The sequence below is a fragment of the Anomaloglossus baeobatrachus genome, chromosome 1, assembly GCF_048569485.1.
Source record: "Anomaloglossus baeobatrachus isolate aAnoBae1 chromosome 1, aAnoBae1.hap1, whole genome shotgun sequence".
Taxonomy (NCBI): Eukaryota; Metazoa; Chordata; class Amphibia; order Anura; family Aromobatidae; genus Anomaloglossus; species Anomaloglossus baeobatrachus.
Window position 1 is genome coordinate 650,879,921 of NC_134353.1, and position 21,905 is coordinate 650,901,825.

Here is a 21,905-nt window from a genome sequence, read left to right on the forward strand (position 1 = left end):
GCCAGGAGTTGTTCATCAAGGAGGCAATAGTCAGGAATGATCCAGCTGTTGAGTAAGCAGCTGAAGTCGCCAGACCAGATGTAGATAAATGAAGTTGTCTGTGGAGCCAGAATCCAGATGGGAAGCAGCAGAGAAGGATCTCTCCTGCTTGGTCAAGGTAACTTCAGTCAGTAACGTTGGAGAGAAATTCCTTTCACCTAGGGTCGTCTCTATGGCCAACCCTAGGTGCTGGATTTTCCTGATCTCAAAATGCACTGGCGAACAATATGTCCCTTGCCTTAACAGTACATACAAACATTCTCCCTGTACCCATGCTCTCAGTCCTGCATAGAAAGTTTGGCCCACTCATCCTGCATCAGCTCAGTGGCTGGCTGTGTGCCTTGCTGTAGCAAAGGTAACTGGAAATTTGGAGCCAATTTAGGTGGTTTTCAGGCATGAAGAGCTTGTTCCTGATCTCACTCAAGGAACCAGTGATCTATCCTAGCGGCCTGGTGTATAAAGGGTGCTTTACACGAGACGATCTATGGTGCGATAGATCGTCGGGGTCACGGTTTTTGTGACGCACATCCGACATCGCTTGCGACGTCGGGCTGTGTGACACCTCTGAGTGACGCAGTATCGCTCACAAATCGCGAGTCATGTACTCGTTGCTCGGTTTCATAATCTCGTTTAATTAAAATGGCGCCGGTTGCTCATCGTTCCTGGGGTAGCACACGCCGCTCCGTGTGACACCCCGAGAACGATAAACAGCAGCTTACCTCCGTCCCGTGGCACCCGCCGGCTATGCCGAAGGAAGGAGGTGGGCGGGATGTTTACGTCCCGCTCATCTCCGCCCCTCCGCTTCTATTGGCTGGCCGTTGTGTGACATCGCTGTGACGCCGAACGTCCCTCCCCTTCAGGAAGAGGATGTTTGCCGCCCACAGCAACGTCGCACAGCAGGTAAGTGCGTGTGACGGGGGTTAACGACTTTGTGCGCCATGGGCAACTAATTGCCCGTGACGCACAAACGACAGGGGCGGGTACGATCGATCGTGAAATTGCACGATAGATCGTACCGTGTAAAGCAGGCTTTAGGCTGTCCAGCGAGGATTGCAGATCTCTGCCAGTCAACAAATCCTCCATACAACCAGACAGGAACTGCTAGAAGGTTGCCATCAGGGCCTTTTTGATCCAAGCCAGCTCTTCTTACAAGGTAAGGAAGTGTAAGGCATAATGGGCTAAGACACACCAGAGACGAAACAGCAGAGTAGGTGTGGCCTGAAGCCTCAAATACCGCTTGGAAAATCTCCATGAACCGAGCAACATTGCAGGTCTCTGGACCTCCAGTTCTTAAATTGGGTTTGCCCAGGCCAGGACTTGTCCTGACTGCAGAGAGACTAAAAATGATTTTTTTAGTCTGGTCCAAAAGACTTGAGTGTGGAGTGTGAAATGAATTTGATACTGATTGATGAAACTATTTGGAGTTTCCATTAAGCTGGAGCTTAGCAGTTACACCAAAAACTGGGGTATTAGGTGCCTCAGAGAGGTTGACTGTCCAAAGGATGGTTAGCCAGACAGAATGGAAACTGAAGGCAGAAGAGATATTGTGGTGGACAGACCCAGCAGCTGGGTTGCCACCACGTTGATGACCTGCATCAGCTCTTCTTGATGCTCATGCTGAGAGTAGATCTCCCCATACAGTACTTGAACACTTGATTTAGGTTCAATGGGTCCAATTTGTCAGTGGGAGCCATGGCCTAAACGTAATGTAACAATGGTGGGTGTGGACTCACTTCACCATGGGCTGGAATTACCTTGAAAAGGTGTAAATAAGTGTCTACCAGGTCTTCACAAGAGTGTCTTATGGTAAGAATAGGCTGGGTGGCCAGTAGACACTACAACTGACTGCAGCAGCTGACAAGACGGTTAGATGTGTGGGTTCAAGTTACAGGAGGGCAAGTCAAAGATGGGGTCAGAAAATCCGAGCTCAGGACAGGCAGTACAGGTTCAATACGGGTAGCTAAGGTCAGCGTCACAGAGGTCAGACAGTACGGGTAAATAAGCTGGATCGATAACAGGAGACAGGAAATGGAAGAATGCATAAACAAAGAAGAAACCAACATTTGGGCAAGGAATGGAGGGTGGAGTCACCTGAAATATCACCTGCTAGCAGGTGCTAGGCTGGGGAAGCAAATCTCTGCAGGACAGGGTGGATACAAATTTCTGCAGAGGTTGGCTTAACCCCCCATGACTCATAACCTGCACAAGGCAACTCAAAGTGATGGTCAGGTTCTAATCAAATCCTGCAGAGCTAAGATTTATCCCTGTCCTTCATAGCTTTCCACATACCCTCCTCCTCTGCCCAAAGTCAAGCACTGGGTCTGATCTGCATACCCACACTTCTAACAGAGGGCCCCTTTGCTAAAACTGATTGTATGAGGTTGTGTGGCCAGTTTTCTCTGAGACAACCTATGAGTAGACCTCAGGAATTCTAAAGGGCTTTAAATTGACTCATGCTGGAGGTTCATGCATGATGACATGATGATGGCCTAGTAACCCCAAGAACCTGTCCCTATTTTTGAGTGCAGCTTCTTAATTATACTGCTTTTGTGAAAGCGACAAATTCCATGCTATTTTGACACCCAGTATCTTGGATTTGGGCTGGGCCAATAAACAAGGGGTTTCTAGTGGATCCCTATCCTACCAGGGTTATAAGAGGTTGCCATAATATATGGGAAAGGGCTTCCTTTTCCCTGGTTAATGGACTTTATAGTTGACCTTTACCACCTTTTCCACTACCTTTAAGAATTCCTGCCACTTGGTAAGTAACCTCTTCTTCCCTGTGGGCACTAATACCAATTTCCAATCCCCATGATTAAATATTCTCACTCAAGTCAACCGTTTATACCCCTGGATTGTGCCTCTTGGGCCTTACAAAGACACTCTTTTATGTGGCCCCTTACTTTGGTGTCTCAACACAACAGATCATTATGCCTGGTCATTTGCGGAAAACAACTATCAGTCCCTGGCTCTAAGGGAATATAATTTAACACATTTACATTTTTCAAGGTACCTCTAAATGTTAATCATCTGGTTAAGTATCTGAGCTGGGCAGACCCAAAGTTGTCCTGGGACTCCTCCAGGTCAGAGTCATTGGCTTTGGGGGATTCTTCCACATCCTCCTTTCTAGCTCGTACAGTGAAAGAAAATTAACAATTTTAATCACGTGACCTTGTTACCATAGCAAGCTATTGGTGGAATACAGGACTACTGGGTGCCACAGATTTAGCCCATAAGTCCCAGAACAGTGTTAAGTAATGTCCGATAGTAATAATATGCATAAGACCTTGACCACTCCTACTTTGTGTGACATAGAACCACAGTCTATGCGTATGTCAACCTGGGACATGGGATAATTCTTGGCACCACCATGGATACACCTTACCCCCACACTCGTTCCATGGACTAGCACATGCAAATGTAAAGCGCTGCCACACCTCAGGCCCTTGGGATACTCGGTTCCGGGTGGTGGATAATAAGGATCACCGTCACAGGTGGCCATGCCCAGGTCCGTTACCCGGGGGCTCTCGGTAACAGGGTTATTTTGTATGTCACTCGTGACGCCACTGGCGGATTGCGGTAATAAGATGTCCCGCCGCTGCTGTGGTTTTAGGGACAGATAGTATAGCAGCAAGTGTGTTCGCACCCTCCGCCAGTAGGGGCTTAAGTCCCATGTAGGTGTGCTGCGCCTTGTGGTGCGCCAGTAATAAACACGACACAGTTCTTGCAGATTAACTTGTATTTACTCACTGGATGTTGCAAGTGCAGTTTGGTACAGCTGGTCAACTGACTTTCCTTTGTCCCGGTTCTGACTTGAGACCCTTTTGAGCCCTCCGTGCACATGCAGAGCGATTGTTCCCCTTGCCTGAAGCTGTTGGTGACCTGTGGCACTCCGCTCCTTAGTTTTTCCGGGCCCAGTATGACAGGCCTCGCGGTCCCTTGTGGGGTAGGCTACTTCTCTGTGCCCTCTCCCAGGTCCTATATTTGAGGCTGTGTCCCTGAGCCTATGGGTGGTGTGTACCCTGGAAGTCACCACACATGGCTGGATCAGCAGACCGCCTGGAGCTGTCGTCTACTCTGGAGTCCAGTACCCCGTCTTGTGTAGTACATGGGATCTTCTGTCTACCCTCAGGCTACTACCTCCTAGTCGCCCTCACAATCCTCACAGCCCTCTCACTCACTGACTCCTTTCAACTGTCACTCCTTCATCTGTCGTTTTTCCTCTCTGCCAACTCTACCTAGCAACACCTGTTGCTTCCCACAAGCCACACACCTTTCCCAGGCTAACAGCTAAGGAATTGGTTCTCGCATCTGACCACTGTTAACCCTCTACATGCTGCGCTCAGGTCTCAGGGAATGTGCCCCTACCTGTGTGTGAGGTATGGGTTGTCAGCAGAGGGTGTTCTAGAAAGCCTTAGGATACTGCAGATCACTGGGGTAGCATATCCCAGGGTGCTGCACAAAAGTGTGGTCATTACCAGGGTCACCAAATTTCCTGAGTCCCGGAGTCCAATCACAGTCACACCGTTCACCGTCACCTGGCACAACTGAAGTCCCTCACCTGGGTGCGGTACGGCCTTGCTGGTGGGATGTGCAAATTATGAGAAGGGTCGACCTACAAAGCAGTTCTTTTTTCAGAGATTAAAGGACAAATGAAGAAGAAAGGATTCCCAGCATATCCTCTGGATTGACGTCACGTCATGTTTTAATATAACTTGGAATAAAGAAAATCACCTGTTAATGCAGAGGATGTGTGGAGAATCCTTTTCTTCTTTATTTGTGTGATATATCCGGATGGTGGAACACAAGTGAGCACTTCCTGATGAAGTCAGTGATTGACACAGTAAGAACGTTAGTAAGCTCATTACCTGTTTCTATTATGTGAAAGGACAAATGGCAGACAACTGACCTGGGGCACGACACCTCCAACAGTATGTGATGTCCACCTTGAACCCAGCTCTAACCGCTTCTGGTTCTTTGGATGCCCCTCAGATGTGGTCTTGAGCCATTTCTTTTGCATATCCCAGAAAGGTGACCTCGGGATCCTTTAACACTAGAACTACTGAGGTAGTCATTTTGACTACTTTGCACTATGTATTTCTATATAGGTGTCACGAATCCAGTAGTTCTAGTGTTAATTGCCCAAAAAGATCTCCACAGACAAGTATCTTTCTACAAGGCTTACAAGATCATCTGTATTCTGGGGATCTCCCTGGGCAACCCAGCATTGCATGGCTTTTGGTAGTGCATGGATAAATTGGTCCACTACTACTCTCTCTACCATCTAAGCCAAAGAGCACGCGTTTTCGCGTCAGTGTACTTTACTGCTTCATCAGGGAAGGCAGTAGAGTACACTGACGCGAAAACGCGCGTTTGGAGGGTTCTATTATACTCTGGTGGGCACATCAACCTCCTGTGGGGATAACTGTGAATTTAGATGGGTAAGCAAATAACTGCAGTTTACTAACGTCCATTGTGACTAATCCACTGCTGATAGGAATGCAGTTGTAATTGGATTGTACCCTTCCTGAAAAAGGTTAAAATTTAACCCCCACATGTTATTGTAGCCATATCACCTTGCCTGGGGGTATTTTCCTCCCCTTCTTTTGTCTCACTTTTTTTCTGTAATGTATTTTTGTATATGATCTTTTGTAATTAATTTATTATGTGATAAAATAAAATAAAATTTACAATTTTTTAATGGACTTGGAAACTCCATTTTTTCTTTGCTGTTCATGTAGTCCTTTTGGAGTAGTCTATAATGTCTTTTGACATCCTTTTGTAGGAACTATGGAAATGTTTGTATTAATACTCACACTCTCAGGTAGGCATTAGGTAGTGTTCACACAAGCAATGCAGTTTGCGCTAAACATGCAGTTTTATTGCTTTCATAATACTTCAAGGGATTCAAAACAAAACAGACTTTTCTGGGCACAAAGGTAAAACAGGAAAATAAACAGTTCTTGTACCAGCAGACAAGTAATATTAGGGCAGGCTCCTCCCTTCAGTCTTTTCCCTCTCAGCTTCTGGCTGAGGCTGTCAACACTAGAGGTCCTTTCTTCATTTGACACCCAGACCATGGTCTCTTACCCATGCAGCAATCCAGGCCTTTCTCCTAGCCCAGTTCACTCAGCAACAAACGGTATATAGAAATGTCGGCAGAATCCATACATTGCTCTGATCGCCCCAGCACACTGAACACACAGAGAACAAATTTCCTGGTTCTAGTACAAAGCTAGATAGGTGCATCTAATCAAACCCTTCAGAGCTAGGATTTAACCTTTTTCTTCCCAGCTTTCCCACATCATTAGGAAAAACACAGATTTCTCTGGAATAAAACACTGTATCGCGTAAATCATTATATTCAACTTTCTATGACCTGCAGACCCATGTAGGCAGCTTAGAATGGCTGATTCTACCGACAGATTCCAGTTATAATAAAATAAGCAATATAGAAGTAACTACACAACATGGAACACATGTGCTTGACAGATAGTGTACAAGTAGTCAACTAGCTCAACAACATAAAATGTGTCAAAGCTAATATAAGGCAATCAGTAATTTTTTATAATATTGACAATGTGCTGTACCCCAATTTATGTTGTACTGCATACATGAATTGTATGAGTTTCTGAAATAAGACTTAAGATAAATATACTAAACTTTTTAAAAAGTTTTCTTTCTTGTCACCAGATAAAATTGTCCCTGAGGTGTCTCTAAGATATTTCCCATTACTCAAACAAGACTATGGGGAGGCAGAACAATTTAAATAAGGCACCTTAGAAATGCAATATATGCGAAATGACAATACCTATCCTATAACCCCAACCATCATGAACGTGTCTACCATATGTGACCTGCATCTACCAGCTGTAAAGTACATTAGCATTTGCTTAAAACCTCAGGTATACATGGATGTCCAATAGTTTACCTATGAATATTTATTTGTGGCAGCTAATGATAACCCTTCATGTAATTAAGCTACTGTAGATCTTGGAAAAAATATGCAATTATGTTTGACCGTGTATATGTGTATTTATAGGCCATGGAAATAGCAAATAATGTGTATAGAGAAAATGTATAGACAAGCAATGCACAATTCATAGCAAGCTTGGACCTATGGGGAATTGATTTATTATTGTTCTTATTTCTATTAGGTATGAATCACTGTTAAGAACCATTTTTGCAAATTTAAACTTCTATTACAGTTTTAAGTATGTATATATGTATATGTATAAGGAGGGTTTGTCCAGCAAATGCAAAAATAAAAAAATCTCCACTTTTTTAAGACATTTATTAAGACATTGCAGCTCTTAATTGTAGTCCATAGCTTGAAACACATAAGGAACTTATGGATTTGTTTTTAACATTTTTTTAATATGCCTTAATAAAGTGGAGAATTTTTTAAATAAGAAGATAGTGGATTTTTCTATTTTTGTGTTTGCTGGACAATCCCTCCTTACTTATCTTGCCTTGATTTCACCTGAGAAACCGGCCCCATGGACTGGTCCGTGCATTACAGAAAAAATGAATCTTGGATATACCCGCCTGGTTGTGGTGAGCTGAATAACAAACCTCCTTTTATATTTATTATGTGTACCTTTAATTATACATTTTGAGTAGTAGATGATGAGAACTCACTCAGATATCTGTTTTTCACATGCTTCTATCCATGTTTTTTTTTTAAAATAGACCATGTAACCATTATAGCCTATGAGGATATTCACATGTCTGGATTGCAAAAAGAAAAAACAAGGAAAAATGTCTTGTTTTGATGCCAGTCATGGATCAAACTCATCCATCAAATCTATGAGCCCATTTAGGTAGATGGGATTGGAAAAGATTTTTGAGAAAGGTTTTGGACTACCTCCTTCAGTCCTATAGTCATTGAATAGGGCATTAGAAAACCTGCTTAAGGCCTCTTTCACACATCAGTGAAAAGCACACGCGTTTTTCACTGATGTGTTACAGACGCATATGGCCCTCTGTGTGCCGTGATTTTGGCACACGTGTATTCTCCGTGTGTTATCCATGATAGCACACGGAGATCAGGCACTTCTTTACTCACCTGTCCACGCTCCTACTGTCCTGTGCTGATATCTCCCGCACTGCTGTCTCCAGCTGCTGCTGTCTCACCACTGCTGTTACTTCCGGGTTGCGGTGCAGTGAACATTCATGAGCATAATTAGCCGGCCTGGAAGTAGGAGACAGCAGCATCCAGAGACAGCATTGCTGGAGACAGGCGAGTATAAAAATAATTTTATTTCAAATATACATATCTTTTTCTGGTAAGTGTTACACGGATCAGACCATTGTGTGGTCCGTGTGACATCAGTGATGCCAGAGAAAACTGGACTTGTCTCAGTGCGGAACACACGGAAACACTGTCAGTGGGAAATCACTGATGTGTGCGCAGACCCTTGATTTTAATGGGTCCGCGTATGTCCGTGATTCTGGTAAATATAAAAACAGTAACATACGTACCAGAATCACTGATGTGTGAAAGGGGCCTTACCTGTACGCAAAAGGGGAACAGGGGAACCCCATTTTCACAAATGGTGGGGGTCTCAACAGTTTACCATATAGTCTACACAAATAAACGGAAGAAGCAGCATTAATAAGATTATTAATTTGATGTGTATATTGTATGAAATCTCAAAGAAATTTAACGACAAGAAATAAAAATGATGTAATATCTTTTTTTGCAGGCAGATTTTTTTATACAATGAACTGGACATCGAAGACGGATTTTACTCTGGCTGGCTTATCCAGTGATGATAGAGTTAAGTGCTTCCTATTTGTCATATTCTTGCTGTTCTACCTCTTGTCACTGTATGGAAATCTCACCATTGCTACAACAATATGGGTGGATAGTAAACTTCATACCCCCATGTATTTCTTTTTGGGTAACCTGGCATTTCTAGACATTTGCTACTCATCGGTGACTGTGCCCAAGTTACTCATAAGTCTTATAGGAGGGAGTTCAGAGATCTCATACAACGGGTGCATGAGTCAACTTTATTTTTATGTCTCCTGCTGTAGCACCGAGTGTTTGCTCCTCTCCATAATGGGCTTTGACAGATATTTGGCTATTTGCAATCCAATGCACTATACAACAATCATGAATAAACAAAAGTGTGTCCAATTAGCCACCAGTCTATGGTTTACAGGTTTTATAACGTCAATTATACATACTGTATTCACAGCCCGGCTGCCCTACTGTAAATCACATCAGATTTCCCACTTCTTCTGTGACATTCCACCAATGCTGAAACTTGCATGTTCTGATACCTTCCAAAACAAACTACTTATCCTAACTGCTGGGGGATTTTTAGGACTTGGCTCTTTTTTCCTCACTCTTGTATCCTATATCCAAATTATCTCAGCTATCTTAAAAATCCAGGGTAAGATGGGTAGAAGTAGAGCATTTTCTACATGTGCTTCTCATCTGATTGTTGTTCTCATCTTCTTCGGAAGTATAAGTTTTACGTACATGAGACCAACATCTCGGTATTCAATGGAACAAGGCCAGCTTGTGTCTCTTCTCTATGCAGTAGTCACCCCAGCCCTGAATCCAGTTATCTATAGTTTAAGGAATAAAGAGATGAAAGGTGCCATGAAAAGGAGTATACACAAAATACTTTATTCAAAGATGTATACATGAAATATGTAGTATGTCGATATATTGCGAGAAATCCACCTATCTAGCAATGTAGTAGTTCCTGTAGTTTTGTTTGTGTTTTTCCTTGAGGATCATTTTGTTTTTTACTTTTACACCTTACACCAATATGCCTGTTTAAGGCGATCACTAACAAGCCTTTTTTTTTTTTTTCATTGCCACCTTTATTGCAGTTGTCTCAATAGGGAAAAAAGATGGTAGATCGGACGCACCAACCGTCAGCTCCCACGTGATGAAGGGGGCGGTACATCCCGGAAACGCGGTGTGCAATGAAATATTATTCAATCCACCTGGTGTATAGTGACGTACAGCGCCCGATCTACTATCTTTTTTCACTATTGAAGCAATCCAAGTAAGCGCCCATGTCCCATGGAGCTGATGGTTGATGCGGCAGTGTTATTTGGACACACATACAGACACGCCATCCTGCCTCCTGGAATCAAGTTCCAAGCCCAACAGATGATCGGGCTGTCATAGAGCCCTCATTAAGCCCAGTGAATTAGAAGAGCGCTCACTTGTCCACCTACCCCCTGCCTGGTCCATCCGTCCATGGCCCACTGTTATGGTTGTTCTGGGGATTGGAGGGAGGAACATGTTTCGGCAGTGTTTGTATCAAAATCCTGTCTTAATCGGAGTTGTGCCGGCTGTAGAACACCACCAGGTGAGTTGTGTCTCTCTCACCTCTGCTAATCCTGCATATGCAAGGTTGACACAGGAGCACCTTCTCTCTTTTTTGTCTTTCAAGTTAAATATCATTATTACATAGGCACAGTAGAATAAGATCATTCTGAAACCAGTACTAAATATCGCCAGCCTCCGTCTGTTAATGGCGGCAGCATGGGAGGAATTGATTATAGAATTATCACAGCAGTCATTGCCACTTATTAGGAAGAATCCAGACTGTGCCCTCCTGCTTCTCGCCCCTTGTGCTCTTAAAAGTTTAAAAAAAAATCTCATATCATACAAAAACAATTATTATTAAAAAAAAAATACAAAATAAAAGTCCGGTGAATGGCAGCGCTCAGCAGGTGTTCACAGGAACTACAAGATGCATACAGCTGCACGCTAAAAAGCCAACAATGTATAAGGGAACTCTGGTACTGCATTACTGCTATATGAAAAGATGAGATTTTTAGTTTATGTATTGGCCAATGCATGTAAGCCCGGAAACCAACGACAAGGCAATCTCTACAATCCGCGTACCTAACTCAAGTACCACTATCTAGGTTAAAAATATCCGTGTCTGGGCAGCTAGACCAAAAAAATCGAACTTGAAATGCCCCTATTTGGCCCAACCTCCATGTTTGGGCAGCTAGACTCCTGCTATAAAGGTATAGATTATAAATTGTTGGCTTTTTAGTGTGCAGCTGTATGCATCTTATATTTACTATGTTTTTTCAGCTAGCACCTGTTCACACTTGTTGGATGTGCTGGTCAGTTTTTTTTAAATATTTGTAGTGAGTCTCTTTCTGACTGAGCACGCCGCCCTATAAACCAGGCTGTGTTCATAACCTTTAAAGCAGGAGTCTAGCTGCCCAAACATGGAGGTTGGTCCCAATAGTGGCATTTCAAGTTAGATTTTTTGGTCTAGCTCCCCAAACACAAATGTTTTTAACCTAGATAGAGGCATTTGAGTTAGCTACCCGGATTGTAGAGATTGCCTTGCCGTTGGTTTCTGGGCTTGCATGTATTGGCCAATACATAAACTAAAAATCTCATTTTTTCATATAGCAGTAATGCAGTACCAGAGTTCCATTATACATTGATGGCTTTTTAGTGTGCAGCTGTATGCATCTTATAATTACTATGTTTTTTCAGCTAGCACCTATTCACACTTGTTGGATGTGCGGGTCAGTTTTTCACAATATTCACAGAAACTACATCATGACAGTGACAGGGGACATTAGATGACCCCCAACTGTCATGACAACCTATCTGCACCCCGTCGTCACGTCATGGTGGCGGACAGTGACGTTCTCTATGCCAATGCACTTTAAATCCAGCTGTCAGCGGAATTTAACTGGTTAACAGGCGCAGGTGGATCTCCAATCTCCACCCACGCCTGTTAGCTACACATGTCACATTATCTGATCAGCCGCCACCTGCAGGGAGAGAAACAGACAGACGTGATCTTAGATGTATCAGTCCATCCAAGGTCCTGAAGGGGTTAAAGAGGATTTTTCATTTCATTTTTCATTTTTTAATTTAAATTTCACAAATTGGTGTTAGTCAACTGATTCTAGGAAAAAAAAATGTTGGTCAATGCCCATCTGTTCCAAAATCATTCCCACTAGAAATATTGGTGCAAATTTTTAACTAGGCATATGCCACAGAACTTCTCTGTGGGTGTTTAGTTATTCTCTAAACATGGCTAATGAAAACATGTGTATGCCCATTGAATTCGTCATGGTATACACCCTGTTAGTTGAAGGGAAACTTTTCTCCTTTGTTACCAGGGTGAATAAGTTTAGATTGGAGAGGCACAGAAGAAAAAGACAAACTATTCCAGGATCCTTTGAAGGAGGTTCTCAGTTTAAGTTATAACATTGAGGTGCCTTAAACCCTTTAGCGTCAAAGCCAGTTTTCACCCTTCTGACAGAGCCCCATTTTCCAAATTGGACGTGTGTCAGTTTATGTGGTAATACCAGAAATACGTCTGCTAATCCCAGTGGTTCTGTTACTGATTTTTCAAGACACACATTATGGTGGTAAATTTAGGTGGATATAATTTGCTTTTAATTATGAAATATTACAATAATATTATCAACTTTTAATATTGATATCCTTATAACACAAAGAACTACCACACAAAAATAGCACACGTATATAAAATGTGGGTTTATTAGTGTTCTTTCAAATCCAGTGACTGATTATTATGTTTTCTTATGCCCTTATTTAAATCAACACTTCTATTTTTAGCCATCACGTATGGATTTTGCACTAAATGCATGTGAAATTATGTTTGAAGCGAGATGAACAAGAAAAAGCTTTATTGTAGCCCATAATGTACACAATATTATATATAAAATTTTTCAACATTCATTCTGCAACTTTATTGGAAATGAATTATTGTGCCTTTTACTTTTCTCTATATAGCTTCTCTTGATACCTTTTATCTCATAGAAGGCATGCAGATCTTCTCTGTAAAGGATCCAGCAGTACTCTCTCATCATGTTCATGTTCCATCTACCTTGGTATCATCGATCCATCTCCTTGATATCCTGATGAAGTTTTTCTACTTACTCTTCCTAACGAAACCAAGGTTTTCAGGAAGGTAGTCCAAATGGGAATGTAAAAAATTTAACTTCAAATTCATCAGACAATATCAGGCTTTGAGATGGTTCACCATGTTCTCCGCAATGGACATACATTTTGGATCTTTGTTACCTACAAATTTCTTCATGACTTTTTTAAAAGAATCTCAAGCCCTTTTCTCGACAGCTTTCATTTTTGTTTCCACCACATCATCCTGAGTTTTCAAATATCAATACCCACAAAAATGCCTTCCTTCAGTTTTGCTTCAAATAGTACCTGAAACTTGGTACACAGGTGCAGAAGGTCTCTCCTTCTTTTGGTAGACCTTTCATAAACTGCTTCATCAGTCAAAGCTTAATGTGGAGTGGTGGCAGGAGAAGTTCAGTGGGATCAACTAACTTTCTGCAACTATATTCTTGACTTCAGGTTGAAAAGATTTTCTTATTGGACAACTTTTTGGCTGTAGTGATAAGTCCTTTACCAGCTGTCACATTCACACAAAAAGCATGGGTACTTTGTGTATCTTCCTTGCTGTCCAAGGACCAAAGAGAGAACTTTCAGATCTCATATTGACCATCCTTGATCCTCATAGTTAAGTTTCTTGAGAAATAAGTCTAAATTCTGATAGCTTTCCTTCAAGTGCACAGAATGCCCTACAGGCACTGAAGCATACTTGCTGCCATTGTGTAGTAGCACAGATTTCACACCTTTTTTTTTTCTTATGAATCAATAAAGAGTCTCCACTCGCTCACATTGTACTCAATGTTACATTTTCAATCAGCCCAGGAACATCACTGCAATACACTAGAGCATTGAATTGGGAAAAGAAGAATGGAAGGAATTCCTTTTGGAACTCTATGGAATTCTATTCTTTTGGAAGCCTATGGAGTCAGTGTTTGTGAAAAAAAATTGTATGTGATGGAATTTTTTCAATATTGTTACTGAGTTCACCAATCAAAAGTATGTACAAATCACCTATTTTCAAACAATTTTACCATTGAAGACCTGTGTAGTTAATAAGTAATATTTCCCTATATCTATATGTTTACATTAGCATATTTTAAATGTCCTTTTATTTCATTATAATATTAGAAGGGCTAAAAGTTTAAAAGTAATTTACATTTCTTTCAGTAATATTTATAAAATCTATTTTTTTTTTTACATACCTGATCAGTTTTAAAGTCACTTCGATTTGCATATTTTTCAGAAAACCTCCAAAGTGATATCATTTTAAAACTGCACCCATCAAAGTATTCAAAACCACATTCAGGAACTTTGTTAACCCTTGTGGTACTTCACAGGACAAAATGCAAAGTGAAATGAAAAATAAAAAAAATGAAAAATTACATTTTTTTCAATTAAAATGTTGATTTAGCCTCAAATTTTTCATTTTCACCTCTAGTAATGAGGAGCATGAACCAATAAAAGTTAGCTAATTACTACTGAATGTGCCAATACCCTTTATGTGGTTGGAATCTATTGTTTGGGCACAAGGCATGGCACATGAGGGAAGGTGAACTATTTGACTTTTGAATTTCCGTTTTGGCTGCAATTGATACTTGATGCCATGTCACATTTGCAGATCCCCAAGGTGCCAAAACATCAGAAAACCCCTACAAAGGATGCAAATTTTGAAACTACTTCCTTCAAGCAATTCATCTAGGAGTGTAATCACCTTTTCGATCTCTCAGTTTATAACATTGGGACATGAAATTGAAACATTATATTTGTCCATGACAAATTCTTCATTTTCACGAGGGTAACAGGAGAAAATGTACCACATAATTTGTAAATCAATTTCCTCTGAGTACGCCGATGTGGTTGGCAACTACTGTTTGGGGACACAACAGGACTCCAAGGAAAATAAGCACTATTTGACTTTAAGAGCACAATTTTAACTGGAATTGTGGATACCATGTCACATTTACAAAGGCCTCAAGTGTTCAAAAACACAGAAATCCCCAACAAGTGACTCAATTTTGCTAACTACACTCATCAAGGAGAAATGTATCTAGGGGTACAGTGGCTCAAACATTTACAACATAGGGATACAAAAATTAAAAATTACATTTTTGTACAAAGTTTTTCTTTTTCACAAGGGTTAAATGAAGAAAATACAATATGTACTTTTTGGACACATGACATGGCTGAGAAGGAAAGACATGTTTTTGTTTTGAAGCGCAGATATGTCTGAAATAGTTTGCAGACAGCATATTTAGAGCCCTAACTGTGCCAGAACAGCGATAAAAATAAAAAACGGTGTCTCCATTTCAGAAGCTACACTACCCAAAATAAATCTAGGAGTATATTGAGTATTTTGAACCCACAGGGACTTCACAAAATTCTATAATGCTTGGTAGAGAAATTGAAAAAAATGTTTTTTACTAAAAAGTTATTTTAGCTCTAAATTTTTAATTTTCCATTTTCACAAGAAATAATAGGAAGAAATTGACAGCACAATTATAAAGCCATTTTTCCGAAATGCTATAATACCCAAAAAGGCATTAGAAACTGCTGTGTGCATACGGCAGGAGTCAGACAACAAATCAATATTTGGCTTTTGAAGCAAGTGTTTACAGAGATGTGCCAGACCAGCAGAAAATCCTCAAAATGACCCCATTTTGGAAACTATATCCTTAATTTTGTTTGGTAAGACTATCTGCTATAAGAAATAATAATTCAAATTTCAAATTGCTAATTTTTACACATTTTTTTATTTAATAAATAGATCCAAATTTTATTGATATAAATTCACTGCTAACATAAAGTACAATGTGTCAAAAAAAAATCCCAGAATCACTGTAAGGCTGGTGTCACACTTGCGATTAACTCGCAGAAAATCTCGCATTGCACTCGGACCAATGTTAAGCAATAATGCAGCTCCGATCTGCTATTTTTTTCTCAGTCCAAATCGGACCGAGAAAAAAAATCGCAGCATGCTGCGTTTTGGTGATTTTCTCGCGCGAGTCACTCCAATGTAAGTCTATGGGTGCGAGAAAAAAACAGATGTCACACGGACGGCACACGGACCATCCTAGTGACATGCGTTTTTCAAAATACAATTCTCTCATGTAGCAGAGAACACTGTAAATGCTCCTGTACATGACTGTAAAATGAGTAACAGTTGCTGAGCAAAAAACGGATTGCACACTGACAGCACACGGATGAAAAGTGATGTAAAATCGTCCGACTTTCCAGCATGAGAATCGGACCGATTTTACACTCGCAAGTGTGATTCCAGCCTAATATATAGAAGCATCCAGAGTTATCGCATGACATGGCAGAATTGGAAGGTAAGGATTGATTATTAAGGCCAAAAGTGGCTTGGTCGTTAAGGTCCAATGCACACGCTGAGTATTTGGTGAGGTTTTTTTACCTCAGTATTTGTAAGCTAAAATCAGCAATGGGTAAAAAAATACAGAAGTGGTGCCCGTGTTTCTATTGTACTTTTCCTCTGATTCTTCCACTCCTGGTTTTGGCTTAGACATACTGAAATAAAAAAACACCATATACTCAATGTGTGCACAAGGCCTAAGGTTACATTTCCAAGATGAGTTTTAGTGAATTTTTGAAGTTGCGAAATTTTTGCACCTATTATGTAAATTAGGTCACTTGTGTTTTTTACCTGTGTTTTTATTGCATTTTTTAAATTGTGTTTTTGTATCTTGTTGATTAAAAATAATTGTTTAAAAGAACTAGAGTCCTCAGTGGTTGATACCTTTTAATGGCTAACTGAAAAGATGGTAATAGCAAGCTTTTGAGACTCTACAGGTCTCTTCATCAGGCTCAGTAAAACACAAAATCTGAAGAGTCATATATGTATACACAACAGGACATAGAATGGAGCAGTAAATAAGACAAGTTATGTGAAGCAGATCGATCAGTATGGCAAAGGAGAAAACTGTTGTGGCCATAAATATTGCAGCAGTTCAGATAAGCAGTGTGAAAGTTTTATTGACCTCTGATTGAGGTGTTTTCCCGAAAATAAAATAGGGTCTTATAATATTGTTTGCTCCAAAAGAAGAGATAGGGCTTATTTTCAGGGGATGTCTTATATTTTCCTATGAACAAGAACACATTTTCGTCATGAACAAAAAAAATAAGATTTATTCAAATATAATAATGTTATCCCATTCTGGAACATCAACATTTTGTGTTAATCTGATTACTGGTTGAAATGCACATTTCCTTATCTGATCTCAATGTGCAGAACCAGTCCTATAGTGGTGGGTACATACCATATTTACAATGGTTTAAATTACCTGCTTAAATTTATAATTCTCTATGCATTGCTAAGTTTACCCTGAAAAGAAAGCAGACACTCCCTAAAAGAATCACACCTACCAGACCCCAAACTTTTAGAGTTGGCAAGCGAATAAGATCTCACATGCAAATCTACGTCACTGTCAAGTTCCCTTACGTTCTACAGCAGTTGGCTCCCCCTGGTGACTGAAAGCAGTATCCCTTGTGTGGAGTCATACTGGTACCCGATCTGCTTGTGAGAGCTTCAGTGCAATGCAATTGGAATGGTGAGGGACTTGACAGCGAAGCAGATCTCTGAGTGAGAGCCCATCCACCACTGGCACTTGCCAACTGAACTGTAATTGTTTGGGGTCCGGTGAGTGCAATATTTTTTTTTCTTCTATTTTTTTGAGGGGGATTGTCTGCTTTTTTTGAGGGTTTCTGCTTTCTTTTGGTGAAGAACCTACTGTAATGTGTAACTTTTTTAGCTACATGGACACTTCCTTATGGAGCCACATAAGCATACTCCAAAAGCCCAAAAAATCCTACTAGAGCTTATTTGCAGGGTAGGTTTTATTTTCGGGGAAACCGGGTATGGGGGATTCCCACATTACTAGTAGAACAAAGACTCCCGAAAAGCAATGGCTCCAACCCCACAAAATAAAATCCAGTGAAATCCCCACTACCAAATACAAATGTTCTTTCTTTTTGAGCCCCCCTGTGCCTTAACAACAATAAGTGGCCACTTATTTGGCATTATTGTAGTGGGAAGAGCGCACATAACAATTTACGGGTTGCGTGTCTACAGAAACAAAAGCTAGGCATAAAGTATGGGCATTAGACTGGCCTGTTTGTAATTCTTCTTCTTCAAAAAAAAATCACGATGTGGATGTTACAAATCAGTCAATGCAGCTGTAGATGAATTCACTGACAGGTTCAATTTATACAAGGAGTCATTTAAGGGGGGTTTTCTGCTGTTATGGCACCTTAGAGTCTCCACAAATGTCGCCTGCAAACTATTCTTGCAAAACATGTACTTCTGAGCCCCACATATGCCCAAACATCGTGTTCTGGAGAAATTGGGTAACAAATTATGTGGTACATTTTCTCCTATTATTCATTGTGAAAATGACAAATTTCGGGTTAAAACAACATTTTAGCAGGAAAAAAACGTAATTTTCATATTCACATCCACATTTGAAAAATGCTCAACACATCACAAGATGAATTCCTTGATGGATATAGTTCTTAAAATGAGGTCATTTGTGGGGGTTTCTGATATTTTAGTACCTCAGGGGCTCTACAAATGAGACAAGGTGATTGCAATCCATTCCAGCCAAATTTCCATTCAAAAAGTCACTTTTTCCATTCAGAGCACTGCTGTGTGTCCAAACAAAACTTTTTTACTACATCTGGGATATAACCATGCTCATAAGAAAGTGGTAGCAAACTGTGGTGTCCATTTTTTGGTGTTACCTCTTGCAAGAGTGAGAAATGTGGGGCTAAAGCAACAAAATGAAAATTTTCAATATGACGGCCTAATGTTATCAAATTCTGTGAAGTACCTGTGGGTTCAAAATTCTCACTATATAACTGGATAATATCCTTGAGGGGTGTAGTTTTCAAAATGGGGTATCATCTGGGGATTTCTGCTGTTTAGGTAACTTAGGAGCCCTGCAAATGCGACATGGTGCCAACAATCTAGTACAGCTTTCCAAAATGAAAATATTGCTCCTTTCATTCCGAACCCTGCCATGTGTCCAAACAGAACGTTTTGACTACATGTAGGGAATTACTGTGCTCATAAGATGTTTGTAAAAGTATGGGTAACAAACTGTGTGGTCCACTTTTTGGTATTACTCGGATCCGGGCGGTCCGTGGCTCGAGGGGTCCCGGACCCAGGGGCACCGTAGAACAGTTTTAAATGAAAATAACAATAACGTCCGCCTACGCCACTCGCAGTTTGCAGCCAGGGATAGTAGGGCTGCTGCTGCGGGTTCCCACTGGAGATGAAGGATGGGGGCAGCATGGATGATGGAGCCCTCCGCGAGCAGGGCTTTTCCCCAGAGGTAGGTGAAGGATTAACGTGGAGGTGCGCAGCAATAAGTCAGTCCAGACAGGGAGTGCAGTTTGACTGTCTTTACTTACTGGATTTGCGTCCTGTGGACGTGCTGGATCCCAGGTGCGCCCATGTCCTCCACAGCTGTGCCAGCCAACCTGGTGCCACTCTACCACCGATGCACACTGGTGTATTTGTCAGTCCTCCCTGGTGTGAAGCACTTGGAGGTCTTTCTGATGTCTGGGTCCTATCGCAGTCAGCTTGGACTCTTTAAGGGAATTTCTCTCAGTCCCTCCTTTGCTGCTGATGCCTTGGACGTTCGTGGTGGCAGATGAGTCCTGGAAACCAACCCGCCTGCCAGAGTTAACAGATGGCTTGAAGTCCTAGTCTGTTCTGGGATCTGCACCCCGTGTGTGCAAAGTACTGGGAGCCCTGGATGCCCACCCGACAGGGTCCCTCTGTCCTTGGAGCTTGCTCTCTCACTCTCCAGCTACTTTTCTCCTCTTAGTGGCTGCACTTTCTTCTCAGGTCTTTGCGGATTCTTTGCTACTTTCCTTGTGTCTCAAGAGTCTGTCTTGACACCTGTCCTTTTTACTCCTCTCCTCAACTCACAACTCTTTCCTCTTTCACTTCCTTTCTCCGACTAATTAGCCACACTCCCCAGGTCACTTTCTCCTCCCCCAGGTCTGGTCTCTTCCTCCCCAGTTGGCTACCTGTTATCCAACAGTGCCCAGTCCTGTCATCTGGCTAGATGAGTCTCCCAGCCTGGTACAGCGAGTGTAAATGTCCTGGTGTGTTAGTGTGTGTGTAGTGACCAGCCAAGTCATGTTGGACCCGAGCTGTTACCTTGTTGTTACCTTGTTTTTGTGACACCTGGTTACCGCAGGGGAATCACATTCCCCCTTGGTTAAATCCAGCACGTCCGCGGGCTGTAATTCAAACAGGTCATACTGCAGTTTTTGCATGCAAACATTTTGAACATTTTCAAACATTTTCTTCCCTTGCGGGAGGCACATTTTCTTTAACATTTCAACTTGGTTTCACCTTCCTTACCACCCGCCACTCAGAGTCTCTGGCACCGCTGCTTAGTGGTCTCCCAACCAAAGTCCCTGGTGTCCTGGATGAGCAACAGAGTGAGAAAATTCTGGGAGAGCATCACCGGTTCCTGTGGTGACGGGGTCTGGCCTGCTCTGCCACGGACCCTTCTTGTGCCTGCCACTCTCCTCGGAACGGTCCTGTACAGCAGGCTGCAAGTTTACCCAGGTTTAGCACACAATAGTGCAACTTTTTGCATTAAAAGTTTGTGTCACTTCCAGTCCTGTTACTTAGGTACATGTTTACTGGTCTTTTCAAAGCATTACTTTTGCAAAATATCAAAACGTTCAAGGCATTTGGCAAAATTTCCTTTGATAACTATTTACATTTTATTTAATCACATATTTATTCTTTATACCCATTCACCTGGTCTTGTTGGGGGTCTACCAATGTTGCTGCGCTTGGACCTACGCAAGATGGGTATCCCACTAGTGTTTGTGTTCTGAATGCGTCTATGTGCATCGGGTAGGCTAGGCAATAGTCTATGGGTTCTGGGTATTACCACAGGATTGGCAGATATTTCGCTCACATATTCTGTAGAGTCTGGCACATTCTCTTCCGCGTCTTCTGGTGTTTCTGCATGCTGCGGAAATGTAAGCATTGGTACCACTATTGCTCCGTGATACTGAGACCAATCTGCTGGAAGGTCACCTAATACCGAAGGTCACCTAATACAAATCAGCATTTGGTACATCAGTACTTGAACGCTCAATTCCCATTTCCAGATCAATTGGCAACTTTCCTGGTCTTGCCCTCATGAGATAGGCTGGTGAGCAATTGGTAGAGCTCACAGGGGCGTTATTGTAGATATCCACGAGATCAGGCAGTTTTTCAGGCCACAAAGCCCTGTTTCTAGAGGTAAGGTCTTCAGCAACTCAATGACAACCTGATTCATTCTCTCGCACATGCCATTTGTCTGAGGATGATACGGGGTGGTTCGTATCTTTTTACAACCATATAGGTTACAGAACTGGAAGATTTCTGCTTCAAAAGCCGTTCCTTGATCCATCAATACCTGTTCAGGGTAGCCATGAGGTCTGCAAAAGTAGGTTTGGAATGTTTTTGCAGCTGTTTATGTAGTCAGGTTTTTCACTGGTACCACCATAAGGAACCTGGAGTAATGGTCTACCATGGTTAGAGCATAAGTGTAACCACCACTTCAGCTTAGCGTCAATTTGACATGATCTAAGGCCACCAGTTCCAAGGGCTGTTTAGTAATAATAGGCTGTAATGGTGCTTTCTGGCTACCACGGTCTCTTCTTTTCAAGCTACAGGTTCCACAATTTCTACAACAATCTTCTATGGTTCTCCTCAATCCAACCCAATAAAACGCAGGAGTACTTCAAGTTTCTTCCACCCGAAGTGTCCAGTTCTATATGCTTCCAACACCATTGGGACATCGCTCTTTGGCACTACTATCTGGTACACCAATTCCTGGGGTTTTGGGTTGATGAAACGCCTACACAGCTTTTCCTTATGAAGAAACGGCCGACCTCTCATTTTCCACAATTGCTGTGCTTCTTGAGGTGCATCTGC

The 21,905-nt window shown here is 41.7% G+C and overlaps 1 protein-coding gene across 1 annotated transcript; it reads left to right on the forward strand.

The window, feature by feature from the left end:
• The first annotated feature begins 8,764 nt into the window (after positions 1–8,764).
• On the forward strand, positions 8,765–9,703 carry LOC142247588 (olfactory receptor 5V1-like). Its single transcript, XM_075319980.1, has one exon. It carries the CDS (start codon positions 8,765–8,767, stop codon positions 9,701–9,703), a length of 939 nt encoding a protein of 312 aa, XP_075176095.1.
• Positions 9,704–21,905: the final 12,202 nt, after the last annotated feature.